Source organism: Littorina saxatilis, linkage group LG17 (genome assembly GCF_037325665.1).
Source record: "Littorina saxatilis isolate snail1 linkage group LG17, US_GU_Lsax_2.0, whole genome shotgun sequence".
NCBI classification, from domain to species: domain Eukaryota; kingdom Metazoa; phylum Mollusca; class Gastropoda; order Littorinimorpha; family Littorinidae; genus Littorina; species Littorina saxatilis.
This window is the reverse complement of record NC_090261.1, coordinates 37,528,891-37,550,867: the sequence shown is the minus strand read 5'-3', so window position 1 is coordinate 37,550,867 and position 21,977 is coordinate 37,528,891. Positions and strand designations below refer to the sequence as shown.

The window sequence follows — 21,977 nt, the reverse complement described above, 5'->3', positions numbered from 1 at the left end:
TCTCAACATTGAAGGGGTCCTAGACCACAATATTTTGCAGGGAACTTAATTTAGCATGTCTCCAGCTGTTGGTAAAGCAATTAGCGTGTATAGTCATCGAGTACATATGCCTTTAATCTAAGGTCCACATCTAAAGCACTATACACAATAATGCCTGCAATAGAACAAAAAATCCCATCTTTTGTAAGTAAAGAATTTACACCGGAACACCTGAATTAAGAAAAAAAGTATCCCTTCAAAATCTTACATCAAACACTCATCTAAATTCTCCATATCCCCATTACATAGACTCTTGATACAAAACGATAAACGTACTTTCTGTGACCTTCTTGCGTTTTTCCACCTCTGCTGCCTCCAGGTTGATGACGGGGAGAGCTGTGTACTGCAGCTTCAGTTGGAGTTGCGACCCGTCTTTGTTTTCTACTGTCTTCTCAGCGCTGTAATGCAGTTGTGTAACAGCTGTTTCATTCAATGCATAGCTATACATTTAGCTGTTATCTTTACACTCAATTTGTAATTGATACAACATGCACGGCTGTTCAGAATCCATTTCATTGCAGTTGACATGTTATGAACGTATGTTGAAAATGTCATCTGCATTACTTTATAAACATAAAACACAGAAAAGCAGATGCACACGCGCATGTAAAGGTACACCAGTCCTCAGCTAACACATAAAAAGACATATCAGCAACAAATGCTCTTCTCTTGATTTATCTGCTTGTGCTCATACAAGACTTCACACAAGACATTCTCATACTCACACTCTCAACAATAACAAACACACTCAGATGCACAGACGCATGCACAGACGCATGCACAGACGCATGCACAGACGCATGCACACACACACACACACACACACACACACACACACACACACACACACACACACACACACACACACTTACAAACTCTTGACTTGGAAGGGAAATGAAGACAGGTTGACTGTGGTCTGTTCCAGAGTTGTGCTGGTCAGTAAACGCTTGCACTTGCTCTTTATCAAGATCTGCAAAACCAACCAATATTGCTTGAATGGATGTGTGTATCTCACTTCATCTGAATCTCACTGTGTAAGTGTATGTGATGATTTTGACCACAAGACCAATCCACCTACCAATCCTTTCTTTCAAGTGACAAACCCTTTGGCATGCACAACATGTTTTCAAGTGTATTCTCTGTAACATAAAACTAAAACCCAAACCACGCTCAAGATTAAAACAAAAATTTAAAAAATAAAAAGGCAAAATACATACCTCTTCCCTGGCCAGATTATAGATGAAGAACGTACAGACGTCATCCCACTCCTCTGTGGCGGGGACCTCGTAGGTTTGGCGCTTGCGGTCACCGATGCGTAGCACTGTGTATCTCACATCCTCTGGAGCTGTTACAGAAACGCGGATGGGTCAAAAATCAGCTGTGAACTCTTTGTTTCTACAGAAAAAATAAGTTTTTTTATTTTCATTACTTATCCATCCCATTGCTGGTAAATTTGGGGCGCTTCCTCCCAGTGGAAAGCTGGCAGCAACAAGTGTTGCACTATTCAGATGAGTGGGTGTTTAGGTGTAATCAACCACCTGCAGTTCTGGCAGAATGGCCGAGATCTTTTACATGCCACAATAGTGACATGGGGGTGGGACATGGATACCATCTCAGAGTCGGCACATAAACTTGTCCTGTGTCCGTCCCTGCTGGGATTCGAACCCGTGACCCGCGGATCACAAGTCAAGAGCTCTACCCACTGAGCTACAGGGCCCCCTGAAGACTGAAGAACAAGTGTGCCCACATTTCATGCACCAGTAAGTACAGATCATCTTTATCTCCGATATGTTGCTATACAAGTAAACACAATTACCTGGGTCCTTTGGTGGTGTGCCCTTGACATGAATCGTCAAAACGCCTTGCGCTGGAAAGCAAAACAAATCAAAATCAAATACATGAATACTGATTTAAGCACACAAATACAGACACTGCAATAGGAGATGGATGGGATGATCGGAGAGGGTGTGGGTGTGTGGGAGGTCCGAAGGAACTTTCAGAATGACCATTTTCACATTATAGCTGAGTATTGTACTAACCATACCCCTCAGCTAACTCCCACAAATACAAAAGTAATTTAAAAAGTAACTTCAATGTTCTACAACCATACAAGGCATCCAGCATGCTTACAGTTACACTACATTCATCCTGTCGACTAAACCAAGCCCTATTTCTAATACTAGAACTGGGCTTATAAAACTAAATTACAAATATGAGAAAATCAATATTCACCCGTGGGCTGTTTGTGTGTCCTGCGCGAGATCTCCACAGGTCCTGCCTTGGCCAGTGTAAGGTCCAGTGAGGCTGGGTCCACCATCGCTGAACACATCACAAGCACAAATGTTTGCTATAATTCCTGTGCAATCTATTTTGCAGGTCTTCGATTTTTTACTCTGTAAAATGTCTTCTTGCTTCATTAAAACAACAGCTAGCTTGCTTTAAACTGGCTAACCTGGGTACAGATTTAAAATCTCAAAAATTAGAACTGGCACCATTACAGGTTTACAAAGGAGCAGGTTTGCCTTTGAATGTTTTTGGAAGTTAAACTGTCAGAAAAGATCCACAATAACCATTTAATTGTGCCACAAATGAGGATTGACTTAATTGACCTCAAGGAAGCATGAACCCAAAACTTTCATGTCCTGTCAAAGTACTAATATAATTCGTTTCTTGATAAACCTTATGTTGAAGATGGAAGTTACCTTTAGTGAATCCTTCCATCACATTGGTGTGAATCCAGCTTTTCAACAGGGGGACCTCCATCATCTGCAGAGCTTTCATCATGCGTAGGTTGAAGGTCACATCTGGTCTGTAAACACACAAACACAACTGTAGCTGCAACTACTGCTAGTCAGGCAAAAATAAAACTCTTACTCTCATTTACTCTTTTTCGTTGCTCTTTGCTTTAAGTTTTATAACCTGTAGAGGGGTATTAAGAACAGACAAATAAAGGAATCGGGGGAATTCCTGAGCTGTCTCTCTCAGAATGATACGGCATAAAATGCAAAATTAAAAGACTACCAAAAAATACAGGCAAAGTGATCAACTTACGTGCAGCCAGTGCTATATGCCTTATCCCCATGTGTGTACACACAAGCACAAGAAAAAGTTAGTAAAGAAAAGATCCTGTCAGCCATGTCATTTGTTGCACAAACACAAAAATACCCAGCACGCATCCCCTGTAACAGAATATGAGTGCCTAAAGATCCTGAAAAAAACGCCTTCCACAAAAAAGCCCACTCGTGCAAAACAGTGTGTTTACAGGAGTTGCAGCCCATGAATGCAACAGAAGAAGAAGAAAATGGCATAAACAATGTAAAATGAAGTGATTAAAAAAGCTCACTTTTCCACAAAGGACATGGTTGCCTTGGTGATGTGGGGGAAAGGGACGTCCATGGACATGTGGAGGATGGCCTGCATGGTTCCCGACAGCTGGAGATCCTCCACGGCGATGTCAAACCCTATGTTCACTCTGAAACACATTTATTACAAACCAGTCATGGAAAATGCAATCACAAATAAATATAGTCTAAGACTAAGGTATAAGAAGAATGTCCTTTCCTCTTTACTCATATTCTTCCTTACATACAAATGATCTATATTACCTTTTCACACATTTCCTTACCTACCAATATCACTGCCTCTTGCACCTATACCATGTGACATTAATCTTTCAGTTATAAATCTAAATTTCTAGAAACCAGGGTTGAAATGTATTCAATGTTTAGAAAAAACAACAAAAAACATCCTGTTTCACTGAGAGGAAAAAATCACACAAACTGAACTGCACTGCGTCATTATAACAAAACAATCATCTCAACCTTTCCATCTGAAAACTCATAGATAAGTCACTAATAACAACGGAAAGAATTTTTTGTTTAAACACAGTAATGTATACACACACATTTACACACACAAACACTAAAAATACCACTGGAAATAAGCCCTAGAGACACAGACACCAAACAAGTCAAAAATCCTAAGAAATTGACTCACTTTTTAGACCCAACCCTGGCCCGAAAGATCATGCGAAAGTCCTCAGCCAGGAGTTGCAGGTCACACTGGACAACCAGCTGGTAACTGGACATCTTGTCCAGGCCGGCAGGCGGCTTGTTGACGTTGGACCAGCTGATGGGTTTGTGGCCCCCCGGGGCCCCCTCGCAGTACTCAAATACCTGCACATTTCGGATGTTTGGCGTCTGGTCGCCTGTGTTGAAGGTGTTCAGTTCTAGGCTGTCTGAAACACAAAAGAAAAGTTTTTTTAAAGTAAGTTGACAAATGATAAGCTTCTAAAAACAACATTCCTATTCATACCTATGAATGTAAATTGCTTGAATATGTAATAATTGTTTTTTATTCTTTTCTTTTTGTGATAACATATATAAATTACATGAACATAATACAAAAAGGTCAAACTATTTACCATCAGGAAATAAGACTGACTACTCATTGACTTCACACATACGAACATACCCAGACAATGGTGGGGTTTAGAGGGGTGGGATATGGAGAGGGAGGGGGGGGGGTCTAGTTGGTGTTGGTATTACACTATTTTTGGTTAAAACAATAAAACACCATTTCGCTTATGCTAAGATTATCATAACTGATCACCTGGATCCATTTAGCTTCTCATACATCAGAACAATAGCATGGTAGCTCCCTTCCAAAGCCTTGCTTTTCAACATGTCTATAAATTTACATTGATGTTTTTTAAGGCTAATCCAGTCCCTTTTAATACATGATTTTGGCAGTCTTTGGCAGTCTTCAAAAGGGAATTCCACTGAATACCTGACACTTAACTTGTCATTTCCTTTTATCTTGATTTAGGGATAGGTTTAAGCTAGGTTACATAAGGAAAAACAAAAACTTAATGTTGGTTTTATTTGGGTTTGAAAAGACTTGTGTGGTTCTTGTACTTTAGCAGGCAGGAAGTGAATGGTGTTGTTTTGTATGAAGCTTCTGATCGTGCATTTACAAAAATATGTTTGTGCCCAGCTACAGTGCATCTCTCTCTCTCTTTAATTTTTTCTGTAACTTCACCATCTCCATCAAACACACAACAAAAATCCACACATACACATGCTCACATCCATGCGCACACACACCCACACACAACCAAGCCAACGCCTCTACACACATCTACATGTATCTATCATCCCGTGCAGCACAAGTACCACAAGCATCAATCAAGGAGTGGGAGTCAACAGCCCAGAAACGAATGTCTCTGACTCTCACGAACAACATTGGGAAGAAGACCTGCCAGTACTGCCCCCACAGAAATCAGCACAAATTAGGTATACCAAACATGAGCTGAAAATGTACTGAATTTGTACCTCCTGCCCAAAAATGTACTTCAAATGTACTTCAAATGTGCTGCAAAGAAAATTCAGTACATTTTAGGTACACTGAAAATGTACTGCAGTTTTGAACCAAGTTAGGTGGTATACTGAAAACATACCTCTATTGTACTGAAAACATACCTCGTTTAGACTTAACCACTTTTTGATGTACTGAAAATGTGCTTTTGTTGGACTTAGAAAATATTTTGTATGCTGAAAAAGTACTTCAATATGACTTAGAAAACATTTTGTGTACTGAAAATGTGCTTCTTTTGGACTTAGAAAATATTATGTATACTGAAAACATACCAAAATAACTTAGCCATTTTTTGCCTGTACTGCAAATGTACTGCTTCGACTTTGTTACTTTTCATACTGCGAGTGCCAGTTGGACTTAGAAACATTTTGTGTACTGAAAATGTACGACAAACACTACGCCATTCAATCTTTCATCGAGCCATTTTCTCTAGCTGTCATCGATAGTGTAAATCAAATGCATATATATATATATATATATATTTGACCATATGTTTCAGTTAACTTAAAGCAAGACATTACAATTTGCATCTACATTCTTAATGATATAGACGTTTCATCGTTTGCCTTCTTCTTCCCCAAACATCCAGGTACCATTCAAACTGGAATAAATACACCAACCAAAACACACATGTATACAATATTCTGCATTATTTATTTTAACAAGACGGCACAGTAAATTAACTTATTCAAAATGTTCAATTTTTCTTTTCTTTTTTTTTTTATACCTAAAACACAGTTTAAACTTCAAAATAAGCAGAACATAAATATGTTGCTGCATCCACTGGACAAAAGAATGTGATTAAAAAAAACTTTAAAAAAACAACAACACCTTAGTGATTTGAAAACATTTCTGGTCCAAAACCTACTTTTCACTCTTGTCTGCATGGTGGCTAGTTCTAAAAATATCGCCCAATCAAATGAAAGGAGACAAAAGTACACCGCCATTTTTGAAGCTGCCACATGTGACTGAAACAGTGCGTGTCTAGAGTGGATATTTTCCCAGGAATGCATCATGAACGAAGCTTTTGAACTGGATATCTAAGTGTGGGATCAAAGTCTACAATATTGTTGCAATGTTGAGATGCACAACTACTTCCATGCGAAAAGCCAGCCGGTCCTTTGACAACGTGGAGTTCTAACCATGGCTGACAGTGACACCTCTGGCTCAGAAACGAAACATGAAACATCCACTTTGCCTCCACCCGAATCGCAATGAGTGACTCACTCTCTTCACAAACCCTCTTCACTCTCGTTGGTAAGTAATTGTGTTGATTGTTTTGATACAGTGGTATTTTAACTTTTAGTGTAGCTATTGTGCTGACCCAGTGAGTGACTGAAAAGTGAAGTTCAAGGTCAGTAGACACAGTGTCTCTGTCAGATATGAGATAATGGGACTGGTAGTGGTAGTATGGCACGAAGACAAAGAAATACACATTCTTTACTCTTTTCAAACTTTCACTTACTGAAGTTACTGTTACCAGTGCCACTAGAAATAGAACAGAACTTAGCTTTGAGTTTGAATTTGAGCACTTTAGTAATGAGTCATTGGCCATGGACATTCTTTATACTTTATAGAGCCTCACTTGCACCCACGAAGAGTGCTTGCATTCGTCATTTGTAATATTGCCAACCAATTATTTCCTTCCATACATTTAGTATTTGAAAATTAGCAAGTTTAACTAATTGTTTCTCTTCAAAGTTAAACTAAAATAATCAAATGTTGAATTGTATATTAAGTTATTTACTATTAGTACAAGCTGGAGGGGGAGCTGATGGCCAGCTATGCTACACAAGGTATGTCAGGTATGATAGCTGCATACCTGCCAACTGCTACAATGTTTGGCGTAGCATGCTCCGATTTTGCAGTCATTGCTACGCCAAGCCAAAAGCTGCTATGCTCAACAACAAAATGACAAGCATCCAAAATGTTCACTTATCCCTCGACAATCAATAATGAACATAGCGTAACTAGCCAAGTACTGATGCCTGGGTACCACTCCGTTATGACTCGATGTTGTCCACGTGACTTGCTTAGCCATTTGTGAATTTTGTTGCAAGCATTCGCATACTGCGACTTCTGTCTTGTGTGTGGCGCACGTTAAATGTCAAAGCAGCACCGCCCTGATATGGCCCTTCGTGATCGGCTGGGCGTTAAACAAACAAACAAAAAATTCAGATCTATCACTGTAAAAGAAGGTTCTAAAAATTAATCACTATCACTTCTGGTACTTACAATCTTATAAAAAAAATCTTGATCTCTTTTAAAAAGTTAAAAATCTTGTCCGGGGGAACATCCCGGATCTGAAGCAGACAGAGATGCATTCATATTAATTAATTGCACAAGTGCTATTCTGCTGGTAAAGTTAAAGAAAAGACTTCAAGTACAGAGGTTTGGATGGATATTAATGTTTTTCTTGCAGGCTTTAATTTGAATTATAATTTTGTGAAATTGTCTGAACCTGCTGAATATATCATTTCAGCTTACACCGTGGCAAGCAATGAGGGCAGCTCGTCGGCGAGGATTAGGACGGTGCTGCGGAGCAAGCTGTCAGCAGCCATTTGTAAAGCTAAGAATTCGAAGTAACTTTTACGTTCTGATGTAATATATTATTGTGCCATGTGCCAGGACCTATGGTTGTTTGGATGTATGGACAGACTTTATTTTCTTTTAGATCTGTTTGATTCTAATGTGCCAATTTTTTTTAATTTTTTTTCTCTGTGGTATATTTTTATCTAGTCACGTTCTGTTGTATGTACATCAAATTGTTTCTCTCCTAAAATTGGTTTGTGATTTCTAGTCATGCGTTTATCTAGTCACGTTCTGTTGTATGTACATCAAATTGTTTCTCTCCTATTATTGGTATGAGAGTTCTAGTCATATTTTGTCTGTGGTGTCTTTAGGCCAAAAAAAAAAATTGTCTGTTTAGGGTAACCCGACCGATCCTATCGATTTGGCGCCGACCCAAAAACTTTTTTTTGATTTCAAAAAAAAAAAAAAAAAAAAAGAGGTAAAAATGCTAAAAAGAGACATTTGGCGTTTCTTTCTCTCCCTTTCTCTCTGTTTTATTTATACGTTAGTTTTGAAACATGTATTCATCAAATATAAGAAGTGAATGTTCAGCCAACATAGCATTTACACACACACACACACACACACAAAAAAAAAATTTTACCTACCTACCGACCCTACTTTTTTTGGTCATGTTACCCTAAACAGACAATTTTTTTTTTTTGGCCTTATGTGATCTCCACCCATGTTCTATGGTATGGAAACTTTGATGAGGGTTATTTTTTTGTGTACTGACATATATTTTTTTCCTTTCTATCCCCCCCCACCCCCCTCCCCTCTCCCTCCCTCCCCCCACCCCCTCTCTCCCCCACCCCCTCTCCCCCCCCCCCACCCCCTCTCCCTCCCCCCACCCCCTTTTTTCTGTGGCTATTTTTATAAACCTCTGGGGAAGTATATTATTGGTATACTTTTAGTACATTTTTGGTATACCTCTGCAGCAGTACATAATCAGTATACTAATGGTACATTCTTTTTTCTGTGGCAATTTTTCTTAAACCTCTGGGGAAGTATATTATTGGTATACTTTTAGTACATTTTTGGTATACCTCTGCAGCAGTACATAATCAGTATACTAGGGACATCCAGATTCAACCTTCGTCAGACGAACATTCGTCGGTGGTGGGGATTTCCTCTCTATTTTTAACTTTGTGCCTCAATGCGCATGCGCTTGGTTTTTCGTGCCCACCACTGCTTGCCGAAGACCGGGATCTGCGTGGTGAAAAAGGCGTTTTTGACGAACCTCAATCAGCAATCTTCGTGAGTACTTTTAGTCCTTTTCATAATGTTAAAAATATGTTTTATGTGCGCAGTGTTAAAGTTTAATATCTTTACGACGCTTCTGTGGACGGTGCATCTGTAAACTGTTCATTTTGGAGGCATAGTGCATGAACACGGATACCCACACAAAACTCACAACTTGAGTCGACGGGCGACATATCCTGCCAATTATCTCCCTTGATCTCTCTTGCACAAGACACTTGTTTCCACTGATCTCCACTACTCGGCACTAGGCCTAGTTGTTTTAGAGTTGGGAGATTTTACAGTAATGAATCTAAAAATCGATTCTGGAATATTCCGATAAAAAAAGACTCGTCACATATAACACTACTCGTCATCACTGTTTCGAAAAACAGACGAACGCGCACGAAGAACTTCGCGTAGATCTGGACCGAAACTTGGAAAGTGGTGACCGTGACGGGATGTGACGTCACCACTTCAACAAACTCGCGAAGATTGGAACTCACGAACTTTTGACGAAGGCAAATCTGGATGTCTCTACTAATGGTACATTCTTTTTTCTGTGGCAATTTTTCTTAAACCTCTGGGGAAGTATATTATTGGTATACTTTTAGTACATTTTTGGTATACCTCTGCAGCAGTACATAATCAGTATACTTATAGTACATTCTTTTTTCTGTGGCAATTTTTCTTAAACCTCTGGAGAAGTATATTATTAGTATACTTTTAGTATAGTTCTGCAGCAGTACATAATCAGTATACTTATGGTATATTCTTTAACTTCTATGGCAGTATATTATCAGTATGCTTTCAGTATCTGTGAGGTATGTCTCCAAAGCAGCAATTAATCAGTACAGTTGCAGTATATTTGTGGTACATTTGCAGTATGGTTGTGGTATGCTTGCATGCAGGTGTAAAAGTTAATACATATTTTTCTGTAAAGTTGAACACTATTTGTTTTAAATTTGCATTGTGTGTGTGCATATATAGATATAGATATATATATACACATGGATTCATGTGAATGCATTGTTATTTTTCGGATATTAAAAGCTGAAGATTGCCACTGCTTTGACTTTTCTCAGTTTTTCTTATTTATAAATGCTAGCATTTGCCCTAAAACTTTCATGGTGTGCATGTTAACAGCACATATTCAGTATATTTTCAGTACATGTTGATACTTTGAAAAGGGAAGTACGTTTTCAGTACTTGGAGGTATATTTTTGGTATCTTTTCAGCATAGTTTCAGCACGGTTCCAATTTGGTACATTTTCAGTACGTACCTTAAATGTGCTGCAAACGTACCAAAATTGTACCTCCTGCAGTACAAAATAAGTATACTGCATTTGGGTAAGGGTGTATATGCAAGCTGTACAAACACTTACGGTCTTATGTACTTGTTTACAACACATGCACGCAGACACTCACAAACACACTGTTGCAATGTGATTTTTTTTGTTGGTGGTGCTGGGGGCTAAACAATGTACAAACAGGCACTTGCATTAGCTAATAAACATGTATCCTCTTTCTTCATTAGTAAAATTAGTCTTAAGATTATTTCATGTCTAAGTGTTTGTTTTGCCTTTGTTGTTATTGTTGTAGTTTCATATTTGCTTATTATGGAGATGACCTGAGTTAAACAAAATGTCATTTCTATTACACCTACAGGCTGCAGAAATCGAATGGCAAATGCAAATGTTTATGGATCTTGGTGTATGATTTTTGCATGCAGCAGCACATTATGGAGTGTGTGTGTGTGTGTGTATGTGTGTGTGTGTGCATGCGTGCGTGCATGTACACATGTTTGTGTGTGTGTGTGTACACATGTTTGTGTGTGTGCAATGGATATGTGCAACGGATGTGTGAATACCTGAGTGACTATGTGCTTGTTCCTAACATGCAGTGCGTCTGTAACAGACAATGTGTGCCGCATGTAAAACTAAAACCATCAAAAAGGTACAATTACACGCTGCTCTGTGAACAAAAATGTAACCCCTCCCTCTTTGCATAAGTACTGCAGTGAATTAGTTTTGGTCATGCATACCTCATTGCCAGTGCAGTTACATGAAAGGTCATGGTTGAATAGTCAACTTTGATATTAACTGCCTTCCAGATAGGATCACAGGAGCTACATAACGCAAGCACTCAGTTGTAAATAGAGGGGCAACATAAAAAATTCACTCATGCACGACAAAGAATGCATTGTATGGTCCTGCCCCACAGTTACAACTAGCACAACACAGATCACATTCAGTGAGGAAGCAGCATACTGTGCAAGGAAATATCTAGGGAGTACACATGCAGTCCGACTGTTATAACAGGCTGTGGTTCTTGTAATATTCAGTGCCGAATTCAGCACAACTATTACAGTCAACATTACCTTGAGCAATATTATTCTGCTATTTCTGTCAACTTCACTTGTTCAGGTTCTACACCTTTTATTCTTTTGGCTCAGTCATCATATCCACCACACACACACACACACACACACACACACACACACACACACACACACACACACCCCCCCCAAGACAGTCTCAAGATAAGATCGTTTTGTTAATGCTTTTATTCTCAGTCAAATGCATGCCAAACAAGAAGAGCAAACGCTCGATCGAGTCACTTTCGCAGTTCTGAATATTATATGAGGCATCAGATGGACAGGAAGAAATTGCTATTCACAACACAATGAGTCACGTTCACATAAAATTTGAGCCCGGTCACTTTTATAGTTTCCGAGAAAAGCCCAACGTTAAGTTGTGTGTTGCCGAACAGAAAAGGCTAGTTATCTCCCTTGTTTTTCTGATAACGTTCGTAAAAGGCTACAGATGTAAATACTTTGATGTAAAGAATAATCCTACAAAGTTTCAATCACATCCGATGAACTTTGTCAAAGATATAAAATGTCTAATTTTTCCTTTGACGCTGACCTGTGACCTTGTCAAAGGTCAACGAAACCATCGTTAAAGTGTAGAGGTCATTGGAGGTCACGACTAAACAAAATATGAGCCCGATCGCTTTGATAGTTTCCGAGAAAAGTCCAACGTTAAGGTGGTGTCTACGGCCGGCCGGACGGCCGGCCGGACAGACTAACACTGACCGATTACATAGAGTCACTTTTTCTCAAGTGACTCAAAAACGAATCATACGAAGCGTGGTCAACAAATATTAAGTTAATAAGAATACAGAACAGCCGCACCCCCACTCTCTCTACTTCCCCCCCACTCTCTCTACTTCCCCCTCCCCTTTTTTTTCACAACCGCACACCTGTACAAAGAGCTTCATTTGTGCTTATATTGATGACAGGCTAAAGTTAACTCATCCATCTATTTCAGATAAGTATACAACCTGCCACCACAGTCAAACAGCAACCCTTGAGACCACCTCTCAAAGCACTCGCAGCCACCTGCCCACAACATTTCCACTTCGAAGGTTTCCAGATGATTTTTTCTTCTATATAATTCACCTTTTCATGGCGACCACCTGTCTATTTAAATGATGACTTTTGGTTGGTCCCTTGGGTGGTCGTTATAGAAAGGTTTGACATATTTAATTGAACATGCTGCTGGGTTACATCTGACCTCACCTGTCTCTCTCCTCCTCACTCTCTCTCTCTCACATGCACCAACAGAGTGTAACAACTCATGGACACACACACATGCACACACAAAACACTCTCAAAACTCTCTCTCTCTCAAAGTCTCTCCCTCTCTTAAGGCTGAGTTCATCCACAACGTCAGAACAGTTCAGAAATTTGCAACAAACTTTTCACTGCTGAATTCAGTTACTGACCCAATCTTCTTTCTTCCAGTTTGACATAAAAGATCTCCTTAAGGTTTTCAACTCCTAGCAACTATATAATCCGATTATAAGCCTGTCACTGCTACGTGAATAAAGGCTTTTGAATTGAGCTTTGCAAAATAAAACAGTTTGTCCTTGAATAGACAAAAACTTAAGCTTGACTTGAAACTTGAGAAGAAAATAAGTTGAAGTCGAAGCAGTACTGTACACTTCTGTGTGAGAGTTTAACACAGGACCACAACATCAACCACATACACAGCTACAGCTACAGCCACACACACATGTACACACAAATAGGCACACACAAAGTGGCTGTGACACACACACACACACACACACACACACACACATGCATATTCAGCTTACATTAACACACACACACACAATGAGACGTGAACATGTCGAGGATGATTTCACTCTACAATTACCACCACGTCCTACAAAGAAGTGAGGTAACATCTGCCGGACATCCAGTTGTTCGCTTTTCCTATTTCCGTCTCTTTCAATAATTTTTCTTTCTTCTTCTTCTGCCTTGCTTTTGTAATGTTCAGACTATGTTCACATATTATCACTTAGCAGCAAAGTGCAGGAATGCAGGGATGTTGCTACAAATTCATACCTTTAGGACAAATGTCCTGAGTTCTTCAGCATCAATAGGACATTTGACCGCTTTCAGAAAGTTTAATAGGACATTATGAATTTGCGCCAAACAGCTTATAACACATTCCATGGAATTGTTCCAAAGTCATGCGCCCACACACACACGCACACACACACACACACACACACGCGCGCGCTGTAGAACACACACATAATATAGTAAATACATCAACACAGTGTGCGTATAATGTTGTATTTGTTTAGTTTCAAAGAAACCACAAAAAAGAAACCATGCAACATGAACAACTTCAGAGCTCTTACTTTGATTACAAACTGCATGATTTGGATAAAAGTTGAAAAACAAAATGATCGGTTTGATCTAATGCTGATCTTTTGCAGGCTTTAGTTGGGTTTTTTCAGCGGCATAATTCAGTGCTTCGTCTCGTATCGAAAACAAAAGCAGACGACAAATTTAGTCAGTTGGAGTTGTCTCCCGTACTCCTGTAGCATGCACTGATCTAAAAATAATCCACTATTTTTAGATCAGTGCGCTGCACCGAGACGGTTATACCCAAACGGCGCATACCGCAAATGGTTCGGGAATTCCCGACAAAAGAAAAGATCCGCACGCGGCACTGGCAACTTCAGTGTCAGCTGAACACGAGAGCGTTCGGTCTTTTAGAAGATTTGTATCTTGAAATGAAAATTAACGAATATCGCGCTGTCCGAAGGAATGGAGTACATATCGGACAATGACCACGCTCAGGCTTAAACGATAGGACATCTGACCGACATGCGGCAATGTGAATCGGACATTTGGGGATTTTCATCGTTATATATGTCCGATGTCTAACGACATCCCTGGGAATGCGATCATACTTGAACATTATGAAAGGCTTAAAGTAGAGATGTACAATGTAGGCCCCTGTTAAAACCTCTAAAATTGAGAAAATCAGATCTTAAAATGGCAAATTCTTAAAATGAGGGGGGGGGGGGGGGGGGGGGGGGGGGTTTAGACATTATGACCAGAAAACCAGAAAAAGCAAGGTCTAAAAGGGGGGGAGTATTTAAATTAGTGGGTCCTACAAAAACTGAGGTTCTATTGTACTTGGAAAATATATTTACCACAATGCAAATGAGTTTTCACAAGTTTACACTGTCATAAATGTGTCACTGCAAGATCACCCTGACATGATGCTAATGGCATGGGAAAATAAAATTCAAAGCATGACTAGCACATCGCTGCCCACTTTTTGAACTTTCGAATACAGAAGAAAGACAAATATATACGCATGCGAACTGGAGTGCATGTGTAAACTATCACAATTTCAATTAGTACGTAACCATGGAACCCTTACAAAAGAACACACTGACGACAGTATGCCTGTTGTTGTTTTTTTAATTGTAATACATTGTATGTTCAGGCACCTGATGGTATACCTAGAGGTAATTTGCTACATCAGTATGACAAGAGATATTTGCAACTAATTTCTTCCAAAAGGTTCCAAGCTTTTCCCTCATAATATAAAATAACAAGAAGAGCAAACGCTCGATCGAGTCACTTTCGCAGTTCTGAATATTATATGAGGCATCAGATGGACAGGAAGAAATTGCTATTCACAACACAATGAGTCACGTTCACATAAAATTTGAGCCCGGTCACTTTTATAGTTTCCGAGAAAAGCCCAACGTTAAGTTGTGTGTTGCCGAACAGAAAAGGCTAGTTATCTCCCTTGTTTTTCTGATAACGTTCGTAAAAGGCTACAGATGTAAATACTTTGATGTAAAGAATAATCCTACAAAGTTTCAATCACATCCGATGAACTTTGTCAAAGATATAAAATGTCTAATTTTTCCTTTGACGCTGACCTGTGACCTTGAAAAAGGTCAAAGGTCAACGAAACCATCGTTAAAGTGTAGAGGTCATTGGAGGTCACGACTAAACAAAATATGAGCCCGATCGCTTTGATAGTTTCCGAGAAAAGTCCAACGTTAAGGTGGTGTCTACGGACGGCCGGCCGGACGGCCGGCCGGACAGACTAACACTGACCGATTACATAGAGTCACTTTTTCTCAAGTGACTCAAAAACTCTCCAAGCACACTGTTTCAAATTGAATCTGCATTCTCTATTTTTTTTTAACACTTTATTTCTTTCAGCTACTTTATTCAACTTCAAGGAAGGAAAAACAAATATTGTTAAAGTGACATTTGTAAAGAAGAATTTTATCACAATGAATCAATTTCAGACTGTCTCTCACCACCTTGAAAAATTAGACAAGGATCTCGTAAGAGGGGTTTTACTGTTACAGCTTCAGTTGTACAGTGAAACCTAATTTAAGGCATGCAAGATAGGGTGGGTGTCAATACAGCCCTCGGAATAGCAGTGGAAAGTGTACAATTTCTGGTTACTCAGGCGTTCACTTCATGCCAGAAAGTGGAGTCACTTGGACTGTCATGCAGCCACACCCTGACCTGCCTCCCCCCTCTCTAACAGCTGGCTGATGATTTCTCTGGAGTTGTAGAAGTTCTGTATACTTATCGAATTAGAAACTGTATATTGTCAGTGAGTCAGTTATTATGTCGCTCGTCGACTGCCTCTCTTAATTGATCATCTTTTCCTGCTTCATAATTGCTGACTAATTGTCTCCTAGCAGGAATAATGTTGTGCTAATCAATTACAAACTGTATTGTCAGTCAGTTATAACGTAATATGTCTCTCACCATCCTCTTCCCTGTATTACGCTACATTGTTTGCGCAATTTCGATACGCTGTAGGAACAGATCTGGTTTATGTATGGCTGTGTTGAAGACACTGATACTGCTGGAGGCACTCTCGCCCTTTCTCGCTCTCTCGTCAATGAACATTTCATGTTAATAGCATAGCTCCTTCAACCACCACTTCTTTTTTGCTGCTCCTAAACTTTTCTGTTTGACATACCAATACCAATGTTTTTATTGATTTTTGCAGCCACTTTTTAGTAACTGAATGCTAAGACTTTTTGTTAAACAGCTAGTTCAAACATGGACATTTTCAATACTCACCTAAAAACTGTGGCTTGATGTCCCAGAGCCTCTCATCAAGTCGTCTCTTGATCAGTTGTTCTATGGAATATGAGCTAAAAACCCACCTGTAGCAAAAGAAAAAGGGTTTCAATATATGCAAATGTATCAAAATTTGTAGTGAAATTGACTAGTTTTTCTTTAGATCATTAGGTAATATTCTGAATGTGTCAATCCATCTTGTCATCATTTTCACGAGTTTTCATTCACAAACACCTGGTAAATAAATCTCATGTTCCCCATGCAATAACTCGAGGTGGTGAATGGGTTTGAGCTTTCATGTGAAACGTGGATTGTCAAAGTAAAAGCCAATCAGGCTGATTGTTTGATGTGTGGAACCATCGTGGCTTTGGATTTGTGTTTCCGAGGACAACGATTGTAAGCATTCACTCTCAAAGACCCAATCAATGTTGATAATTACCGCGGCGACTCATGGTCAATTTGCAACTTATCTCTGTAATCGCAAAATCCACAACGAAAAGTCATAAACACTTAAAAGAAAAGAAATATGCTCAACACTTACTGAATTCACAGGTATGATCGCTGCTCTGTACATTTTCAGACTGGAAGAAAAGCGTCAACAAGCTACGTTTGACGTCACATACAAGTTTGACGTGTTATCTCGTGCTACTGTGACGATGCTTTGTGGCCCGGAGTTGGATTCTAAAAATTCGTCTCCCTGTGGGTTATTGTGCATTTTGTTGCACAACCAAAATGATGACAAAAACGATGTTTGGTGGCTTGTTGTCAGACCAGCACTTTGTTGTTGGTCCTCGGGGAGCATATCGCCTTTTGTCTCATATTTATCAACCGCGGCCTTCGGCCTTGGTCGATAAAGATGAAACAAAAGACGATATGGTCCCCTTGGACCAACAAAAAAGCTGGTCTGTCAACAAGCCACCAAACATCTTATAATATCCTCCTATTTGATAATAATATATTTATCAATGAAAAAGTAAGGTTGATTTATTTCAAAACTTATGACTGATTTGCACAATTTACAAATGCTTTTAAATTTTAAAACAGAATTAAACAAATAGTGTGATGGAAAAAAAATCACTATTTAAATTAATGTGCATAAATACTGGTGTTTAACAAGGGATAACAGAACAGTTAATCATTAAAGTAACAGTAACAGCCTAAAAATGACTCGGCAACACATTTTTATATGCATGTGTGCGTGTTTGAAACACGATCAATATTAATTTAGAGGTCTCAAAAAATGCAGACAGCTAAAAAGAGAATTTGGAAGGAGGTGGGAGTTCAGGTGGATGGGAGAGAGACCGAGATTGCAAACAATTGTTTTATTGTTATAACTTAAGAATCTTCAGATCTCAAAAACTGCACTATTGGCTCTTTTTCACAGTGCACACACAGTCTAGAGCAAGACACGGGAAAGCCATTATTAATTCACCATCAGGCCATTTCATCCAAAACACTCAACCACAAGCTTTTACCATATTGTTGATTTTATTTCTAATGTTAGCAGAATTCGAGACCATGCATGTGCCACCCTAGATTTACTGCCCAAGCCCTCTTCATAATGCAGGTCAACGCCCTAGCCACATCAAACCAGCCCTGGTTTCACCACTGTGTACACATATATTATATGTGTCAACTACCTTTCAGACTTGGCATGAATCCCTCCCTATCACCATCAGACTACTCATCATTATCAGCTGGCCATTGTGACAAATGACCAGACAGTTCATAACAAGTACTGGCCACTGGTCAAGGTGTGTCTATAGCATGCAGTACAGTGTGTGGCAGCTGTGGGTAGTGTGTAAAACATGAAATGTTATGGGTGTTCCTATACCTATTACCATGCAAAAAAACTAAATTGCTAGATTGTCAGGAAAAAAAAAGCCAATCGCCAGTATGTCAAATATTTGTAGGAAAGTGGATAAGCTCTTCAACAAACTTTAAAAGCAGAATTCAGAAGGGGAAAAAGTATGCAGTATGTGTGTGATAAATAAATAGTGCATGTGTAATTTCTTTCTTTCTTTAGCTTCAACTAAAAGGAGAATTAAACACAGACTTACAGTTACAAGAAAAATGCAAGGACTGAGCACAAAAGAGAATAATAAAGCAATGATGGTGAAAATTCAAAGTTTAGAGTTTACAATTTTATGTAATAAAAATTCACAGACTTCAGAATATATAAAGGAAAAGAAATCATGGATCTCTTTCACCCCCTTACACACATCCCCCATCTCTACTGCACCTGTGCTATTTGCTAAACAATACCAATACAATACCCACAGAAAACTAATCATGTACAGCTAAGTCTATTAAATCCTTATAGAGAATTCCTATAGCCAAACATTTGGCCCCATTCAAAACCAACACTTGCCCCTGCGAAGTCAACAGAACAAGTGAAAAGTCCCCTTTACCTATCCCATCGGCAAACACAACTATAATAGGTTAAGCAGGGATCGCGTTTACCGGTAATTTCCGGTATTTTACCGGTTACGATTCGCCAATACCGGGAAAAAAAGTAGATGTCGGTCAGACGTACCGATTGTTATTTGGTTTGACCGGTAAAAAAAAAAGTAGTAATTACAAAAATCGTTTGTCAGTACGAGGGAGAGAGAGAGAGAGAGAGAGAGAGAGAGAGAGAGAGAGAGAGAGATTTGGATGGCTTGTTGTGACAGCGCTACAATGTTGCGATTATGTCTCCATTGATGACACTTGATGTGAAGGTGTCAAACATGACCTCAAAAATCAGACATCATACTTTTCGCGCCATTTCTTTCGGTTCCCGGTCCATCGTAAAATCTTTCAGTTTATGTTATAAGGGACGGCGTCTAACTATAGCCGACATAGCATCATACCGGGAAATCACGTACTCACACCAGCTTAGATCTTTGTCTACATACAGTTGATTATTGTGAGGCGAGTCGATTGCGATGAAGAAGCAACGATCTTTACTGTCTTTTCTACCCCCAAGAGGTGAGAAAAGGCCTTTGAATGAAGGAACTGAAAGTGAAAGTACTTCACGGCCTAGTACATCTGCAGAGCCCGAGTCTCAAGCGGCGGCAAAGAAACCAACATCGGCATCTTCCACTGTCAAACGATTTCAGGAAAAATGGTGCAAAGAGTTTCTGTGGTTGCGGACAGAGGGGGAGGGGGAGAACTTTCTCATGTTTTGTGAAGACTGCAAAAAAACACGTCAAAAAAATGGTTACACAAGAGGTTGTCGAAATTTTCAACATTCATCTCTCGAAGACCATTCAAAATCGCTAAGTCATAGAAATGCTGTTGGCTCTGCGCGTGAACACTTTTTGACAACAAAGACTAGGCGAAAGTGAAACTGTAACAGTAAGTAACTAGTGAGTAAGTCTTCCAGTTGCGTGATTACTATTTGCTTTCCTATTTTATTTCGGAAGTCTCTCTCTCTCTCTCTCTCTCTCTCTCTCTCTCTCTCTCTCTCTCTCTCTCTCACAGCGGCTGCTGATGTGTCACTGTCAAGTTGTGCGACAGTTGCTTTGAGGGGGAGGGGGGGAGAAAAAACGTCCGCATATCACTGACATTGATTTAATGTATTGTAAGTCATTGTTTGTCTTTTACTGGTTGCCTTGGCAAGCTTACCGATTTTCGTGAGAGCCTTGTAGCCAGCTCATGACGTCATACCGGTTTGAAAAATACCTAGCGCGATCACTGGTTAAGTCAACACTCTGATACAGCTCAGAATACAATCACTGCTGTTTGTCCCTCTCAGCTCATCTATAATCCCCACACCTCCACAATGCAAAGTCAAGACCTTGAGACTTTTAATGACATTATATACTAGGGAACAAGAGTGAAGCCTGAGGGCCTCTTAGTTCAGATTAGGCTTCACTTGAAGTTGAACAATGGTATTTCCTTTTCATCATAAAACGTACTGAGCCAACTTTACAGGCATTTTAAGTAAAGTCATGTAATTATACTATAGCAGTGCATCACGAAAAGCATTATATTATAAAAAGTAATATTGCCACATTCTTAGTCAGTACTGGTAATCTTAATTAATTGTCACTGTTTTTCAAATCCAATTTCCAGCAAGGCGAAGGCCAAGAAACAGAAAGAGTTAACAATTCACTTATCTAGACAAAATAATTGATGTTTTCCATAGTAATGTTGCCATGAGGGGGTTGGAGTGCTTGTTGGTTAAACCATTCAATGATTCAAAGCATGGGTGAATATGTATGTGTACAGATTTGTGTGAATGAGAGGGAGAGTGAGAGACAGACACTGACAGAGTGTTAGCATGTGTACATGTGTGTATATAATATATATATATTGGATTGTGGGTATAACTAGTATAGGGAGAGGCATTACATTTAAGCAATTAAGTCTTCTGCTAGTGCTACTTAAAAAAAAATCAAACGAGGGAGAGAAAAAAGAACTGATCTTAAATATATTTTACACAATTTTTTATCTTTTCAGGTTTAAGGTTTAAACACTTACCATCTATTCAACAAGAAGTTCAGCCACTCTGCAGTTTCGTTCTGTCGAAATGCTCTCCTCCTGTAAAGAGCTGACTCCTCTAAGTTGAGATGCTGCTTGATGATTTTGCTGATCTTTGCTTTCCAGATGAGAAACAGGCCGGCGATAAGCAAAAAGGCCCATACAAACGAGAACTCAAAGAAACCAATCAACCATGAAGAAGACACTGCAGCAGCAACAAGAAGATACATTCCTGTCAAGCCTGTGACTGCACGGCTGCCATGCTCCAACACAGCGTTAGCTTTCCTGGCGTCTGCTGGAGAACGTATGTCACCATTTGGGGCACTCATTTTGCTGTCCGGATTAGTTTTACTGTCCGTCTTCTGCGCTACTACCTCTCGCACCTGCAGTATTGCACACAAACTTCAGACATACCCGGCCTTTTACTTTCACACTTGCACTAAAGCAACACAGCGCAACGGCCCTTGACCCGAAAACAAATGCTTCTCAGCCTTTTCCAGTCTAAACTTCAGTTCAGTGTTCTGTGAACGTGGCTTCTCCACCTGCTGTCTGTCAGCGCTTTGATCGTCTACGCACAGTCGATTTCAAGGGTCCATGCACCACTGCACACGAATCACAATAATCGCCGTTCGGCTTTTGCGTGCATCAGCATTTTTGGGAGCAAACTTTCACCTGTCATCAAGAGAAACTTTTTTTTGTGCACCTAGCTGCCTCAAGCAAGAGTGAGAAATTACCTCAGAAAACGCACGCAGAGTTGTTTGTTTGTTGGTTGTCTTGAGCTGACGACACGGCTTGTTTGCACCGGAAGTGGAACAATAAGGGAAACAATCAATTGTTCAGCCAA

The 21,977-nt window shown here is 39.6% G+C and overlaps 1 protein-coding gene across 1 annotated transcript in view; it reads right to left on the bottom strand.

Moving 5' to 3' along the window:
- LOC138951807 (extended synaptotagmin-1-like) overlaps positions 1-21,950 on the bottom strand; it is a 56,954-nt gene extending 35,004 nt beyond the window's left edge. The window contains exons 1-10 of the mRNA XM_070323358.1: positions 21,134-21,950; positions 16,667-16,752; positions 4,036-4,276; positions 3,383-3,511; positions 2,742-2,848; positions 2,272-2,358; positions 1,856-1,906; positions 1,257-1,384; positions 912-1,009; positions 316-437 (exon numbers count right to left, since the gene is read on the bottom strand). Coding sequence (XP_070179459.1) covers positions 316-437; positions 912-1,009; positions 1,257-1,384; positions 1,856-1,906; positions 2,272-2,358; positions 2,742-2,848; positions 3,383-3,511; positions 4,036-4,276; positions 16,667-16,752; positions 21,134-21,462 — 1,378 coding nt within the window. The 5' untranslated portion in view covers positions 21,463-21,950. The remainder of the gene's footprint in view (positions 1-315; positions 438-911; positions 1,010-1,256; positions 1,385-1,855; positions 1,907-2,271; positions 2,359-2,741; positions 2,849-3,382; positions 3,512-4,035; positions 4,277-16,666; positions 16,753-21,133) is intronic.
- Between the last annotated feature and the right edge of the window lie 27 nt (positions 21,951-21,977).